Source organism: Medicago truncatula, chromosome 5 (genome assembly GCF_003473485.1).
Source record: "Medicago truncatula cultivar Jemalong A17 chromosome 5, MtrunA17r5.0-ANR, whole genome shotgun sequence".
NCBI lineage: Eukaryota > Viridiplantae > Streptophyta > Magnoliopsida > Fabales > Fabaceae > Medicago > Medicago truncatula.
The window spans coordinates 20848643-20866246 of NC_053046.1; the positions used below are offsets into that span (position 1 = coordinate 20848643).

The 17604-nt window shown below is 31.9% G+C and overlaps 1 protein-coding gene and 1 long non-coding RNA gene across 2 annotated transcripts; one reads left to right on the top strand and one right to left on the bottom strand.

Annotated features, from left to right (window-relative positions):
* Window positions 1–9694: 9694 nt before the first annotated feature.
* On the bottom strand, window positions 9695–10090 carry LOC112422084 (uncharacterized transmembrane protein DDB_G0289901-like). Its single transcript, XM_024784827.1, has one exon. The coding sequence runs from the start codon at window positions 10088–10090 to the stop codon at window positions 9695–9697; it is 396 nt and encodes a 131-aa protein (XP_024640595.1).
* A 2157-nt stretch (window positions 10091–12247) lies between these two features.
* On the top strand, window positions 12248–13421 carry LOC11426678 (uncharacterized). Its single transcript, XR_005646381.1, has 3 exons — window positions 12248–12314; window positions 12679–12786; window positions 12858–13421. It is a non-coding gene; the product is annotated as an uncharacterized lncRNA (long non-coding RNA).
* Window positions 13422–17604: the final 4183 nt, after the last annotated feature.

The window sequence follows — 17604 nt, forward strand, 5'->3', positions numbered from 1 at the left end:
AGTTGAACTCGCCTCGCGAGCTTGACCAGAGAGCATGCAAGATTTCGTGATTTTGACTTTTGAGTTGAACCTTAGATGTCTTTGAGTACCTTTAGGTGTCTACTAAAGATTAGAGGATGAATTAGAACAAGATTGAACCTGGAACAACCTTAGTTGGGAATCTGGCTTGTACTCGCCATGGCGAGCAGATGCTCTCGCCTCGCGAGCACTTCCAGAACTGAGTGCATTTGAGGATTTTGAGACCTGAGTTGCTTGGATTGATTAGGAGAGGAACCCTAGGTACTAATGAGACCTATTTAAGATGTTATCTGAGGACTGTGAAGCTATTGTGAAATGCTAAGTGATTATAATGTGATATAATGTTTTATGCATTACTTAAGAATTATTTGAATGTTCAAGATGTTGTTGAATTGAAATTGATATTATTATGTCATGCTGTTTGTATGCTGTCTATGTTGCTGTTGTTGATTATGTGAAATATTTATATGCCTTATTGGAAAATGTATGATGTATAAGTTGTTGTTGATTATCATTTGATATTGTTATATCTTGAGATGTTTACGTGTCGCCTATGTTGCTGTTGTTGGTTATGTGAAATATTTATATGTCTTATGTGGAAGATGTATGATGTTTAAGTTGTTGATGCTTCACATTAATATTGTTATGTTGTGAATTGTTTGTGTTGTTTCTGTTGCTGTTATGAACTGCTAAGTTGTTTGTAATGTGATTTAATGATTAAATGCATTACTCGAAATATTATTGAATGATCAAGATGTTGTTGAAATGAATTGTTATTAAGCTTGATGTGATTTGATTATGCTGCAATTGTTATTTAACTAAGTTGCATGAGTATGAATAAGTTGATGATGAACTCCAAATTATTGGATGTATAAGTGATAAGTTGATTAAGGTGTCTTGTTGATAGAGTCCATGCATTAGCATTCATTGAGCTTTGTCCTCACCATGATTAGGAGCTTTGTCCTCCGCACGATTAGGAGCTTTGTCCTCCGCACGTTTAGGAGCTTTGTCCTCCGCACGATGAAAGTATATTAATACTTATGATGACGATTGGTACCACATGCATATAAGTGTCTAAGTTGCATTGTCGCATTTGTCGAGTCAAAGTCGTTGTTGATGAATTATCATCTATTAGTTGACGAGTTGTCTTCTACCCATGTGTTGTTAAAGAAGTACCTATGAAGATTATACGATGTTTATGATGTGAAATATATAATGTTGACTAAGATATCGCTATGTTGTTTAAGATATTGATTATGATATTGTTTGTTGTTATGTTGTTTAAGATATTGATTATGATATTGTTATGTTGTTATAATGTTGTATATGATACTGATTATAATGTTATGGTGTTGTTTACGATGTTGATTATATGATGTTATTATGATGCTATACGTTGTGATGTATATAATTGTTATTATTAAGTGATGATTATGTTGTACTATATATGATTAATTATTATTAAGTGAATATTATGTTATGTTATTGTTGTTGTTATATTATTATAATATGACGAGATGATGTATATGTTGTTGTTATATTAAGATGATTAATATGTGTTGTTCATATCATTATAAGATGATGATTTATGTTGTATTGTACATGATTATTATTATGTTGTATCATATATGATTATTATCATTAAGTGATGATTACGTTATGTTGATGTTATATTATTATGTGATGATGAATATATTGTTGTTATATTAATATAAGAAGATGAATATGTTGTTGTTATATTATTATAAGATGATGTTTATGTTGCGGTATATATGATTATTATTATTAAGTGATGATTATATTGTATTGTTTAAGTTATTAGTGATGATGATTACATGATGTTATCTATGAGTTGTTAAGTGTACTTGATGATGTGTATGTTAAGTTGATAAGTTGTCTTTTATTCATGAAATGATAATGAGATGTTTGATGAATAATTATTGTTATGAATTAATGATGTTGTTATGCTGTATATGAATTAGGATTAAGATGTTGCTATGTTGTATATGAAATAGGATTAAGATGTTGTTATGTTGTATATGAACTATGACTATGATGTGATGATCTATGTTTGTTACGATTTGGTTAATATGTGTTATATGATGATGTTTATAATATGATGAATATGAAGTAAATGATAATTAGAAGTTGGTTGAACTATTAAGAATTATTACATGAAGAATTATTATTACTAATAGATGAAGTTATTTATGTTGTTAAATATAATTATTGAATTATATGCTTGATATTATTGTTTTGTGAAATCTCACCCCTTCTGCTTGAAAATGTTGCTCTTCGTATGAGTAACTTGCAGGTATTAATGATAAGTAGGAGTGGTGGCTCAAGTGTCTTAGGTGCTCTGATACGTAACGGGATGAGAATTTTATTGTTGTCTTTCTATTCCTTACGTATTGTTTTAAGAAGATTTATGACTATGTTTTTAGTTTGGATTGTATGAGATATTTATTGAAGAGGCCTTTGTGCCAAAGACTGTTTTAATTATTGAATAAATTCCGCTGCGAAGTATTAAAGATTTTGTTATTGAATTTTAAAGGATAAATAGTTATTTATTCAGTTTATGATTTTAAGAAAAGAATGTGACATTCCGTTTATCTGAATACTCTGATTATTTTTATGAAATTTTTATGTTGGGAAAACGGGGTGTTAGAGGGGTCATTCCTCCGATTGTTCCTCCAATAGGCGGGAACACTCCTCCAATTTCCTCCATGTAGGATTAAGGAGGCATCTTTAGAATGTTTTTCTTGTAATCAAAAAGTTGTTATGTAGCACATGCAACATCTACTCGAAAAGAAAAAAAAACAATTTATTGATGAGAATAATAATCTTAACTTGTACCTCAAATTATGTTGATTGAATAATAAAAATAAGGATGTAGCGCCTTATTATACATTTTGTTATAGTAAATCATCTTTTTTTTTTTAGTAAATTATCATATATTGATCGCAATAATTATGAATTTGGTCTTCCTTTCTTCTTCATATTTTTTTTATCATTTATTTTGATATAACAAGTTTCATTCTCAGTGCAATTTTATTTGTTTTATACAAAAGGTGTTACCTTTAAAACAGGTATGGGCTAATAGATAGAGGATTTTGCTAACAAGTGTCCTAAGGACATTTTTTAAGAAATCTACAAGAAGAACTTTGTCTTGAAAATACAAGTCATATACATATAAAAGTCATGGTAAAATTTGCTACTTTTGATGCTTAAACAATGCTCTCAGGGTACTTGTTAGCATTTTCCATAGAAAAAAAAGGCCTAAAGAAATTTTGCCAATGCTAGCTACTCTTTTGCAAAAAAAAAAAATTAAAATTAAAAATTCTCATATGAACACATAAAATTTACATCGGTAAATATAAGCAGATAAAATCCTCAGCAAGCGCAATGCAAATATTTAACAAATTTTTTTACATATAAAAGGAAAAAATATTTAATAGAAGCGTTACATTTATCTTGACAATTTTTATTTAGTACCTTTAAATAGTTCATCTGATTCAAAAGAAATGTTGGACCTAAAATAAATCATAATTCGGTTGATTACAAATAATTTTTTTTTGTAGTTCATCGAATCTAGATAAATAGTATGAAATTATATAAAAGAATAATATTTAAAATATAAAAAAATCAAATGAATGAATTCATATTGTTTTATTTTAGAAATATTTATTATTTCATATATACACACACATATTCCCTAAAAAAAGATATACACATATAGATTTGTTTTTTTCTTTACTAAAACTTGGATTATAAAACGCTGCATAAAGAAGTATTTTGTATTCCAATTTATTTCATCAAAGAAGTATTGGTCAAGTGGTTAAGTTATATGATTAAGAGTGTGTGTGCCTTGGTTTGATTCCTATGGGTGATATTTTTATTTTTAATGATTTTTGTAAAGTCGTTCTTAATTGGAATGAATGCATGTCATTGTTCTTTGAATGGTTGAAGAAAATGAATTGAAGAACATGAAGGATGAACCCAAATTTGAAAAAAAAAGGGGGGTTGGAGAGTGATTGGATTGAAATGAAAATCTAATTAATTTGATGGTTTGAATTGTAAAAGGTCATTAATTTAAAATGGGGTGAATATGCAAATAATAAAATACATGCTAAAATTGTAAAATAAAATAATAAATTTTATTTTTATGATGGAGGACACGTGGCTGTTTCGTATTGGTTTGGGTTAATTGCCCACCAATTTTCAAAGGCATCCTAGGTTTCAGCATGATTAAGAATTGAGGTTACTAAAATTTTGAATTCTTTATATCTCTGTCAAAGACGGTCAGATCCATGCTAAGTACTCCCTCCGTTTTAAAATATAAGCAAAAAAAATTCATTTTCTTTGTCTTAAAATATAAGCAAAAAATACCAACTTTTATGCTATTTTTATGTTTTTTCAAACAAATCATCTTTTCCAATGTAAAATTAAATGCAAGTTGCATTTAATTTGTTCTCCTTTTTATTTTCTCCATAATTTTTAACCAATGAGAATTATTTTTACATCTTTCCATGAAACTTATTCCAAGGAGAACACAAAAAATTATATCTTAAATCACTAAGTGTTAGTTTTCTTAATAAGTGTGAATTAGTATTTTTTGCTTATAAATTAGCACAGAGGGAGTATGAACTGATCACCCTAAATGTAAAGCTTTTGGGTTTTATATCTCCCAATAGATCGTTTGTTACAAATTATAAATTATAGAAGCTATTTTGTGTTTACTTTAAAAAAAAAAAAAAAATCATCGGTACAAAATAATGTTTAAGAGAAGCTAGTCAAAACAGTTCTCCATTTGAAGCAAATTTTAGATATATATCTTTAATGTACTATGAGCCTTGATTGGATAAAATCGCAAGTGCACGGTTCTATCGGTATAGTAATAAAAGAGTATCGTTCCGACATGGAGTTATGAATTCAATTAACTTTTAATAATGATTAAATGAAAGTTTCAAAGGTTAAAAAGTTTGAATTTTTAATTGGAAGAAAATAATAAAAAAAATAAAAGCCTTGGGATTATTGGTTGATCCTAACGACAAATCATTCACAAACCAAACTATTCAAACCTAGAACCTTATGTTAGACCTAACTTCTAAAGACAAGTTTCTCTTATGTTCCTCTAGCAATCAAGTCTATTTCGCTGACTTGATTACTATTAGAATCCTTGAAGTTCGAAACTTATATGTCTCAAGGATTGCAAAGACTATTTCGTTGCCTTTGCAATCCTTGTCTAAATTCACTTGTTCGAATATCAAAACTCCACTTTCTTTTTATGAATTGATATTTGAGATGATGGTTTAACAATTATCAAACCCTCCACTTTCGCTTCTACAGTTTGATAATGGTTAATTCATGTTAAAATGGTGAATTTACATTAGAAATTAGGGTTACATAAAATTAGGGTTTAAAGCTTGGTTTGATTAGGATTTTGTCATTAGACTTATCCAACAATCCCAAGACAAGGAGAAGTCTACTCACTAACGTTCATTGTAGACATAGAAGAGAAGAAAAAGAAGAAGAACATAAAATAAATGTTGAACTTTTATTCAAAGAAATAATTGTCACTTATTATTTCCAAGAACAAAAGATGAATATTTGTGATGGCTAGCTACTCTATTTATAGTTTACATTCGAATTAAAATCTAAGCAATTACATCACTAGAATGTTCCACAAGAAACTGTGGGCTTTTTGGTAAAACTAAAATAGAGTAGCTTAAAATCTAAGCAAAGGGTGTTCCTGGGAGGTGGCACGGCCATGCCAATGTTAGCACGGGCCGTGCCAAGCTTCTGACTTGGGGGAGACATATTTTTGTCTCCCAATCTTCGTATTTTTTCTCGAATCAGCTTCAAACCCCTTTCTTTTGCTCCAAGATTCAACCCATCAAATATTCATTCATGAAATATAATAATATGCAATTGAAGTAAACTAGCGCTAAAAGGAAATAAGATTTAAATAAAATAAACTTAAATCTAAATAAAACGAAACTAAATATTATACTAAACCGACTAATTATTGACTCATCAAACTCCCCTACACATGAATTTTTGGTTGTCCTCAAGCAAAAGGCATAGACATAGCTGCATAAAATAAGATTACATAGGACAATTAAATCAAAACTCATGTCTCCTCAAAGGCTTTTATTTCAACCGTACACTAATCACGAACTCAAGCATTTCTTGTAATCTTTATTCAACCCAACAATCAAGTTTCAAGTGAGTGTGTGCGTCCAACCCTTTTCTTGCTCCTGTATAAGATAGATTGTAACGCCCTCTTTAATTATTTGATTATTTTAATGAGTTTAAAATATACTTATATGATTTGTGTGATTTATATGATTTATTTTGATGAATGATATTTTGTTATGTTATATGTTGATATTTATTAGTATAATATATATGCTATTTGGTTTAGAAATATATATGTTATAGAAATATATTTGTTATAGAGATATATTTGTTATTTGTTATAGAAATATTTTATGTTATATATATATATATATATATATATATATATATATATATATTAGAATAAAATATTGAGTTTAGGGGTTGTTATGAGATTTTAGAGAGTTTTGGAGGAGAAAGAGAAATAAGATAAAATAGAAAAGAAAAGTTATTAATAGGAGAGACCTAGTTTAGAAAAACATAACGTACGATCAATTTTGGAGAAAATGGAGAAAAAGCCAAGAGAAGGGAGAGAGACCTAGGAAGCTGCGATTTTTATATTCCAAGGTAAGGGTGGGACTAACATTCAATAATCTTGAGTCTATGATTCTGAAAATTGTATTTAATATGTTGTAGGTTTAGTTTTTGAGAATTTGAGAATTAGGGTTAAGAGTGATGATTGTGATGATTTTGAATGAAAGTGAAGTTGAATAATATGGGTTGCTTTTTCTGATTTTTCTTTTCATCTCTGCCCCGAATTTGAAATGAAATCAGGTATTGATAGGTCCATAATTGATCTTAGGTGTAAACACGAAAGTTGTAGGTATGAATGTTAGCTTTCTAATGCCGCTGGTCTGACGTCAAAATCATTTATAAAACTTGAGTTATGGTCAAATTACTACACGTAGGTCACAATGAATTTTTATGAATTTCAGCACAACTTTGTCCGAATTCGAAATGAAAACTGGTATTGATTGGTACAGAATTGGTCTTAGGTGTAAACACGAAAGTTGTAGGTATGAATGTTAGCTTTCTAATGCCGTTGGTTTGACTTCAAAAGGATTTATAGAACTTGAGTTATAGTCAAATTACTGCACGTAAGTCACGGTGAATAATTGAATATGATTGATGAATTAGTATATGAATGTATATGTTTATGAGTATGATGTTGTTTATGATTGATGAATTAGTATATGAATGTATATGTTTATGAGTATTATGTTGTTTATGATTGATGAATTAGTATATGTATGTATATGTTGTGAATACGATCTTGTCCATGATTGATGAAGTGTTATATGTATATATGATGTTTTAAGATGTTGATTATTATTTGATGTTGTTATATTGTGATATAATTATATATGCTTTACTTGAATTAGATGTGAATAATTGAGACGTTGTTGACTTTTTATATTATTTTGTCATGCTGTTTTTGTATACTGTTGTGTTGCTGTTGTTATTTAACTAAGCTGCATGAGTCGGTCTAAGTTGATTAAGATGATGAAGTTCCAAACTATTGGATTATATAAGAGGTTGTCGATTTAAGATGTTAAGAGGTCGAGTCATGCATTAGCATTTCAGTGTTGGGGGCTTGATGCCCTGGAGCCTTTGCTCAATTAAGTTGAGGGCTTGATGTCCTGAGAACCTTTTTACGCTCAAAAAAATTGAGGGCTTGATGCCCTGGGAGCCTATTTACGCTCAAATACGTTGGGGGCTTGATGCCCTGGATTGGTACCACATGCATATAAGAGGTCTAAGTTGCATAGTCAAGTTGGAGTCGCATTTGTCGAGTCAAAGATGTTTAAGTTGCCAAGTTGTTGAAGCTGTGATTCTTTATATGAACTATTAAAGATGTGATATATGATATATTATTGTCTATGATGAATATTATGATGATTTTAGGTTGTTAAATATAATTATTGAATTATATGCTTAATATTATTGTTTTGTGAAATCTCACCCCTTCTGCTTGGAAATGTTGCTCTTCGTATGAGTAACTTGCAGGTAACCAAGAATAGTTGATGTCGTGTGAGCTTTCTCTCTCGTGTGTCTTAGGTGCTCTGATACGTAACGGGATGGGAACTTGTTATTGCTTTTCTATTCCTTACGTATTGTTTTTGAAGATTTATGACTATGTTTTTAGATTGGATTTTTATGAGCCATTTATGAAGAGGCCTTCGTGCCAAAGACTGTTTAGTTATTGAATAAATTCCGCTGCGAAGTATTAAAGATTTTGTTATTGAATTTTAAAGGATAAATAGTTATTTATTCAGTTTATGATTTTAAGAAAAGAATGTGACATTCCGTTTATGTGAATACTCTGATTATTTTTATGAAATTTTTATGTTGGGAAAACGGGGCGTTACATAGATATTATGAGGAAACAGGTTCTAATCCTAGTACTCAACCAACCGAGAAAAGTCCTTTCTTCATTTCATATAAGAGAGATGAGAATTAGCTAGATTTATATTGACAATTTAAATGCCTTGGGGGCTGCAGATTGCTTAGGGGATACCATTTTCTCATAGGAAGTCCGCGAGGGGGTATCCTTTCCTTCTAGATTCCATGATCACCTTAAGTAGTGCTGCAAATTTATAAGTTAAAAGACATAATCTTTACGTAGGAAGTCAACGGGGTGTATCCTTTCCTCCATGTTTTGATGATGCCTCCTATTTATGCAATTAGTTCTTTCCTTCTTTTAGAAGGATTTATGCAAGCTACTTTGAATTATTAGAGAAACATCACCTTCACGTAGAAAGTTGGCGAGGGGGTATCATTTCCTCCATGATCCAGTGATGTCTCTTTTACAATTATATTTGCTTCCGCCCTACTTTGATTTATATATATATATATATATATATATATATATATATATATATATATATATGAGTTAAATGGTGGTGGGTTGACAGTCTAATTTTGTTTGAAGGAGGACCATAAAAACTTTGCATACACAACCTCCGATCAAAATATTTAGAATCGTCACATCAAATAATGTTTTTAATTTACGTGGCAATTTAAAATGTTTTGATTGGTTGTGTATGCAAGGTTGTTTTAAATCGTCAATCCACCATTAAACTCTTTATATATATATATATATATATATACAAAGTTGTTTTTGACCATCTCAAAAACTTCCATTTTATTATTATTATTTTTATTATTAACAACAATATTCTTCATATAAAAAATCAATATTCTTATTTACTATACCACCTATACGGTCAAATATCTAATTAGTATAACACCTATGGTCAAATAGCTAATTAATATGAAGAAAAAAACTAATTATTATTTGTAATTTTTAATGAAAAAAAATTATTCTTCATCATGTTTGTCGCTATATATAACAAGAAGTAGATCATATATGTTTCAATACAAATATATCATTTCTCTATTTCTCAAGTACGATGCTTTCAATCTCCAAAATTGCTTTCTCATGATCAATTCCAATGTTACTAATTATTTTTGTTGCTTTGCAGTTCACAAATGGTCAAATTCTTCCTCCGATTTTTCCTCCAATCATTCCTCCGATTGTTCCTCTAGTAGGCGGGATCATTCCTCCAATTTTCCCTCCAATTATTCCTCCGATTGTTCCTCCAGTAGGCGGGATCATTCCTCCGATTATTCCTCCAGTAGGCGGGATCATTCCTCCGATTGTTCCTCCAGTCATTCCTCCGATTGTTCCTCCAGTAGGTGGGGTCATTCCTCCGATTGTTCCACCAGTAGGACGGCTCATTCCTCCGATTATTCCACCAGTAGGAGGGATCATTCCTCCGATTGTTCCTCCTGTAGGCGGGATCATCCCTCCGATTGTTCCTCCAGTAGGTGGGGTCATTCCTCCGATTGTTCCTCCAATAGGCGGGAACACTCCTCCAATTTCCTCCATGTAGGACTAAGGAGGCATCCTTAGAATATTTTTCTTGGAATCGAAAAGTTGTTATGTAGCACATGCAACATCTACTCGAAAAGAAGGAAAAAAAAACAATTTATTGATGAGAATAATAATCTTAACTTGTACATCAATTTATGTTGATTGAATAATAAAAATAAGGATATAGCGCCTTATTATTAATTTTTTTATAGTAAATCATCATTTTTTTTAGTAAATTATCATATATTGATCGCAAGAATTATGAATTTGATCTTCCTTTCTTCCTCATATTTTTTTTTATCATTTTTGTGATATAACAAGTTTCATTCTCAGTGCAATTTTATTTGTTTTATGCAAAACGTGTTACCTTTAAAATAGGTCGGGGCTAATAGATAGAGGGTTTTCCTAACAAGTGCCCTAAGGACATTGTTTAAGAAATCTACAAGAAGAAACTTTGTCTTGAAAATACATGTCATATACATATAAAATTCATAGTAAAATTTGCTACTTCTAATGCTTAAACAATGCTCTAAGGGCACTTGTTAACATTTTCCATAGAATAATAGGCCTAAAGAAATTTTTTATTTAGGCCTTTTAATTTTTTTTTTAAACCAAGTACTTATAAAAAGACATTAAAAGAAATTGATTTTGTATTGACTAAGGTGTTGATCGAGATTTGAATCTATGACCAAGAGAACTTGAGGCTTTTTTCATAATCAATTAAGCAATGTAATGTCAATAAATTATCTAATATATTATAAATTTATAACCAAAATATTTTTGAACGCCCATTATTTTAACCAAAATTTTAAGGAGGTTTTGGTTCTTGTCCCCCTCCTTTTGTTTGGTTTTGTTTCCCTTTTGTTTTTAATATATCTTTTGGTAGTCTAGCTCTTTGCTAATGCTAGCTACTCTTTTGCCAAAAAAAAAAAAAAGCATAAAATTTACATCGGAAGATATAAGCAAATAAAATCCTCAGTGAGCGCAATGCAAATATTTAACAGATTTTTTACATATAAAAGGAAAAAATATTTAATAGAAACATTACATTTATCTTGACAATTTTTATTTAGTACCTTTAAATAGTTCATCTGATTCAAAAAAATGTTGGACTTAAAATAAATCATAATTCGGTTGATCACAAATTTTTTTTTTTTTGCAGTTCATCGAATCTAGATAAATAGTATGAATTTATATAAAAGAATAATATTTAAAATATAAAAAAATCAAATGAATGAATTCATATTGTTTTATTTTAGAAATATTTATAATTTCATATATACACACACACATATTCCCTAAACAAAAGGTATACACATATAAATTTGTTTTTTTCCTTACTAAAACTTGGATTATAAAACGCTGCAAAGAAGTATTTTGTATTCCAATTTATTTTATCAAAGAAGTATTGGTCAGGTGGTTAAGTTATATGATCTAGAGTGTGTGTGCCTTGGTTTGATTCCTATGGGTGATATTTTTATTTTTAATGATTTTTGTAAAGCCATTCTTAATTGGAATGAATGCATGTCATTGTTCTTTGAATGGTTGAAGAAGATGAATTGAAGAACATGAAGGATGAACCCAGATTTGAAAAAAAAAAAACGGGGGGTTGGAGAGTTTGGATTGAAAGAAAAATCTAATTAATTTGATGGTTTGTAAAATGTCATTAATTTAAAATTGGGGTGAATATGAAAATAATAAAATACATGCTAAAATTGTAAAATAAAATAATAAATTTTATTTTTATGATGGAGGACACATGGCTGTTTCTTATTGGTTTGGGTTAATTGTCCACCAATTTTTAAAGGCATCCTAGGTGTCACCTTTTTTTTTAAAAGTAAACACAAAATAGATCTGACCGTCTTTGACTGAGAGATAAGAATCAGAAATTTTAGTAACCTCAATTCTTAAAAAAAAAAATCATCGATACAAAATAATGTTTAAGAGAAGCTAGTCAAAACACTTCTCCATTTGAAGCAGATTTTAGATATATATCTTTAATGTACTGTGAGCCTAGTCTAACCAGTGGTGAACAAAAATTTCAGGAAACATTGTGTACAAAGCTACAACATCTTTTAAGTAGTGTCTGTGCTTCATAGCCAGTAGCTTTTATATTTTTATTTATCTTGTCTAATTTATCTATGCAAATAAGCAATTAAAACCGTTAAGAATATTTATCAGGAAAGCTGCTGGTGATGGTTGCAATGACAGCGATGAAGAGGCTAAGCGGGGTAAAATGGTAATTTCCCTTTTATCGAAAACCTATACAAGGCTAAGTTCTTATCATTTAAGTGTTTATGTATGTTATTTCTATAGAAAAAGATAAAATAAAGTCATTGTTTTCGTATGCTACCCTAATGAACACATGGAAATAAGCTAAAAGCAGTGTATTTTATCAGGTCTCACATGTGCTTATGCCAGTATATAAATTCAAATAAGTCACTTCATGGAGCCTCTTTATTCATAAGCACCTATAACCTTACAATTGGGAATCAAATGTTTATCTCGGTTAAAAAATTGTAAGAATCTAGAAGGTAATCTAAACTAAGACCTGTTGCAGTTTTTAGTCATGATCGATGATGGTTAATTTTGTTTGATTGCAGCTTGAGTTGGGCCACACTGGCGGTACTGGTAGGGGAAGAGGAAGGGGTAGAGGAAGAGGCCGCGGTCGAGGGGCTCGAACTGCAGAAAGAGAAACCTTACATCAGTAGGTTAAATCTGAACCTTTGCACTTCAATTCAGCAAACTAGCAAAGACATCCACAATAAAAGAATGTCAATAGATAATGGTTCAGAACCAAAGGAGTTATCAAAGGAAAATATTGCAGCTCACGAAGAAAGTACTCAATCTCTCCGAAACATTGATCTGAATGCCAACTTACGTGTAAACGAGGAGAAAAACAATACAAGCATGGATATACCTACTCATGCCCCATTGCCTGAGCCTGCTGCAACAACAGATATGCAACATGAAGAAATTCCAGGTTATTCCTTTCTGATGTCGACAAGATGACGATTGACACGTTGCAGCTTGCAGCAAACCTAGGTAATAGGCTAGATTATGATGATGAGGAAGAGTAGCTAACACCTTAAGGTGGAAATCATGACTCAGATGCTAAATGAATGATCCCTTTTTTTCTTTGCCTGGTATCTCAATGACCTTGTGTAGATACTAGCAAATGTAGTTTTTTTTTCTTCTTATCAGTAATGTTAGTTTCTTGCACTTTTTAGGGTTTAATTGTTGTCAAAATCCCGACTTAAATCCTAAAATCCAGAATTTTGCGACTTTCTTCACCTTCAACGACCTAAATCCATAGTAGAATCCTAAAATAGGCAAAGTCCATCGATTTTGATTGCGATTTTGAAACCTTGCGGAAAACAACCTGCATCAACCTGAATAATATGAGCATTACAGATAAGACTCGGAGCGGCCGCAATGTGTGGCTGCAACTGACTCCGCTTCTTTGGCATGGTGTGATTAAATTCAACAATAAAATATAACGCTGCATTAGCGACATCAGGGGGTAGGGACTGATCTGATTAAACACCACTTGGTTTCTATAAAACCACATTTTCCAAAGATTAGTGCAAAATAATTGTGAACCGAGCATATCTTTCTTTTCCAACCAAATTAGCAGCCAATTGTTTAAAGCGAGGTTTGAAGGAACATGGATCCCGAGGCTAGATAAGAACCAGGTAAGCTTGGAAAAATTACAATCCATGAAGAGATCTTGAATTGTCTCAGTGGCAGAATTACACATTGGGCATAACGGTTCAATTTTAATTCCTTTCTTGCACATATTTGCTCTTGTGGGTATGATGTTTTTTGACAGCCGCCAAATGAAATTCTTTACTATGTTTGGAAGATTCACCCGCCATAAATATTTCCACAACTTTGCATGGGGGTCATGAGATGATCCTGGTAAATTGTTCATTCTTTCATCCCCTAATACATGATAAGCTGAACGCACAGAGTATTTCCTGTCCTTTTCTCCAGACCATACCAAGGAATCATTACGGAGCCTACAAGATAGAGGAATACTAACAATGTGTCTTGACTCAAATGAATTAAAATTGGAGAAGACCAAGTCTCTATTCCACTGTTTAGTGTCTTGATCAATAAGCGTGCTCACATAAGCATCTTGTTGAAGTGTCCCGATTCGACTTTGGACTATTGTGCTGCCCTTGCTTGGAAGCCAATCGCCATGCCAGACCCTGATTTTTTCCCCATTTCCAATTCTCCATTTACTCCCTTTCATAAAAATTTCTCTAGCACTCATGATACTTCTCCACGCATAGTTGGGTGAATAGTCCAACTTTGTATTCAAGAAGCTTCCTCTATGGTGATATCGACTCTTAAAAATCTTCCCCATAAGCTTGTCTTCTCAAGTCAAGAGCCTCCAACAGTGTTTTTCGAGAAGTGCTTTGTTAAAATCACTAAACCCTCGAAAACCCATCCCCCTTTGATCTTAGCTTTAGACAATCTCTCCCAACTCATCCAGTGAATTTTCTGTTCCCCTTCTTTTGAACCCCACCAGAATCTTGCCAATAAGCCTTCAATCTCGTTACAACAACCTTCCAGTAATTTGTAGCAGCTCATAATATAGCTCGAAACGGCTTGTGCCACAACTTTGATCAACACCTCTTTCCCAGCCCTTGAAAGAAATTTTTCTTTCCATCCCTTCACTTTCTTCCAGACACGGCCAATAACGAAAGAGAAAATCTCCTTCTTGGATCTACCAAACACAACTGGGAGGCCCAGGTATCTAGTATGAGACATCACAGTCTTTACATTCATCTGATTACAGATCATTTCTTTTTCCTCTTCACGAACATTTCGACTAAATGATGTCTCTAATTTGTCCAAATTGACAACTTGACCAAAAGCCCTCTAATAAGAATGAAGAAGTTGCAAAATTCTCTCAGCTTCTACTATGTTAGCACAAGCAAACAACAAACTATCATAAACAAATAACAAATGTGATATCTTGGGCGCCTTCCTAGCCACTTGAATACCATGAATCTTATTAAGCTTGGCCTCCTTGGACAACAATCCTGAGAAAACGTCAACACATAAAATAAACAGGTAAGGGGATAGGTGGTCTCCCTGTCCGAGACCCTTTTCAGGTGAGATAAGCTTGCTAGGTTGGCCATTAATCAGAATCTGATAAGAAACAGAGGAGATACATCTTAAAATGAGATCAATAAAGGTCTCAGGAAATCCCATGGCCTCCATCAATCTCCGAACAAAACTCCACTCAATTCTATCATAGGCCTTTGACATGTCTAGCTTTAGAGGCATCATTATTTTCTTTCCCTTCTTCTTCTTTTTCATCCAAGGAAAGCGTTCCATAGCAATAAGTGCATTATCAGAGATTAACCTCCCTTTAACAAATGCACTTTGTTCTTCATCAATTATATCCGGTAAGATTGCCTTCAACCTATTTGCAATGGTTTTGGTTACGATTTTCATCACCACATTACAAAGGCTAATTGGCCTGAAGTCCTTTGGAGATGATGGATTCTTGCATTTTGGTATGAGAGAGATATAGGTCTTATTCGTATCCTCTAGGCTCCTATCATTATTAAGGACATCAAGAGCTTAGTTCTGAACTTCTCCACCTACAATGTGCCAATACTTTTGGAAGAATAAAGATGGGAGACCATCTGGTCTGGGGGCTTTAAGCGGATGCATCTGAAAAATAACTTTTTTAACCTCAAGATTTGAGAAACTCATAGCACACATTCCTTTATGATCATTGTTCAATTTCCCTCTCACTACCTCACACACAACATCAATATCACCCCGATTAGAAGAAGAGAAATTATCAGAGAAGTAGTCAATTAGAATCCTTTCAACATGGTCTTCTCCCTTCCACCATACTTCATCACTATCCTTAAGCTTTTGTATCTCGTTTGTTTTCCTCCGTTGATTAGCCTTACCATGGAAAATTTTTGTGTTCTTATCCCCCTCAATAAGCCACACTGCCCTACTATGTTGTCTCCACATAGTTTCTTCTGCTTTCAGGTGTTCTTCTAATTGCTTTTAAAGGGTTTTGAAGCGAATCAGATCTTCACGGGAGCTAGACCACAAGTTACTATCTTTGAGAAGCTTTTCAATTCTTTTGATTTCATTTCGAACAAAACTCATATTGAGATGTTCAAAAGAGCTATTCAAATGTTGCATGCCATTAATCCGACCAGCGAGGTTGTTGCTCCCACCGGTCCATGTATTACGAATAACATCCTCTAAATTCATCTCTTTTGTTCAGGCCTCCTCAAAACAAAAAATACGGGTCCTTTTCTTTCGACTCCGCAAAGAAACAACTTCTAATTCAATCAAAATAGGAGCATGATCAGAACCATACCTTGGAAGATGGAGGACTCTGATGGGAGAGAACCTATTGATGAACTCTTCTGTAGCAACCGCTCTGTCCAGTCTGTATTGAATATTTTCTTCAAATTCCCTCTTATTTGTCCAAGTGAAAGGATGTCCTTCAAAACCCAAATCAATATGACTACAAATATCCAAAGTATTCCTCCCCAACATAAGTTGGTTTGGATTCCTTATATTTCCTCCCATTTTCTCAGTTGAGTTGATGATGTCATTCAGGTCCCCAAAACATGCCCACTTGCTTCCAACATAAGAGCCTAGTTCCTCAATAAGCTGCCAAGTTTTATTTTTGTTACATTCCTCCACAAAATCGTAGATGCATGAAAAATGACAGTGTTGATCAGATTCACCATCAATAAAATGTCCCCCAATATGATTCAATTAGTATGATGATACGTTAAGTTGCATAGGTCTCTCCACAAAAGAGCCAATCCCCCTGCTGTCTCTTTTCCATTACCTCTACAGTCAACGGCCAAACAAGAATTAAAAGTATCCTTCAAAAAGTATCCTTCTTAACTACAAATAAGGTAAAAGAAAAAAAAAAGAAAAATAATATCTAGGTGATGGAAGAAGTAAGATTAAATGAAAATAGATTATAAGTATATTATTTATTATCCTTCAAAAAAGTATATTATTTATTAATATTTTTAAGTTATTTAAAAATGTTTATATTTTTTAAATAAATATTTCCAAAACACCTCCAGGTTCGTTTCATGTATTTTATGAAATATATATTTTTCAAATAATATTAAAGAAATATCTTTGTGAGCTTAGCTCAGTTGGTATGGACAATACATAATATATGCAAGATCCGAGGTTCAAATCCCAATCAAAAAAAAAAAAAATAGCAAAGAAATAGCATCTATTAAAAAGGTCTTGATTGTAAGGATGTTATTGTAGAAAAGAACAACAACCAATAGTAAACAACAAAACAAATATCCATAAAAAAAAATTTAAATTACATCATGGGTCTTTTAAGTTTGAGATTTGTAATAGATTGATCATTTAAGTTATTTTAGTTACACATAAGTCCTTTAAATTTGAGGTTTGTAATAAATTGGTCATTTAAGTTATTTTGGTCACAAGTAAGTCTTTTAAGTTTGTAAACATTTTCGATTTAGTCCTTCTATTAACTC

What these genes read in the sequence shown, in the direction of transcription:
- LOC112422084 (XM_024784827.1), bottom strand. Translation starts at nt 10,090, where the DNA reads ATGGAGGAAATTGGAGGAGTGTTCCCGCCTATTGGAGGAACAATCGGA.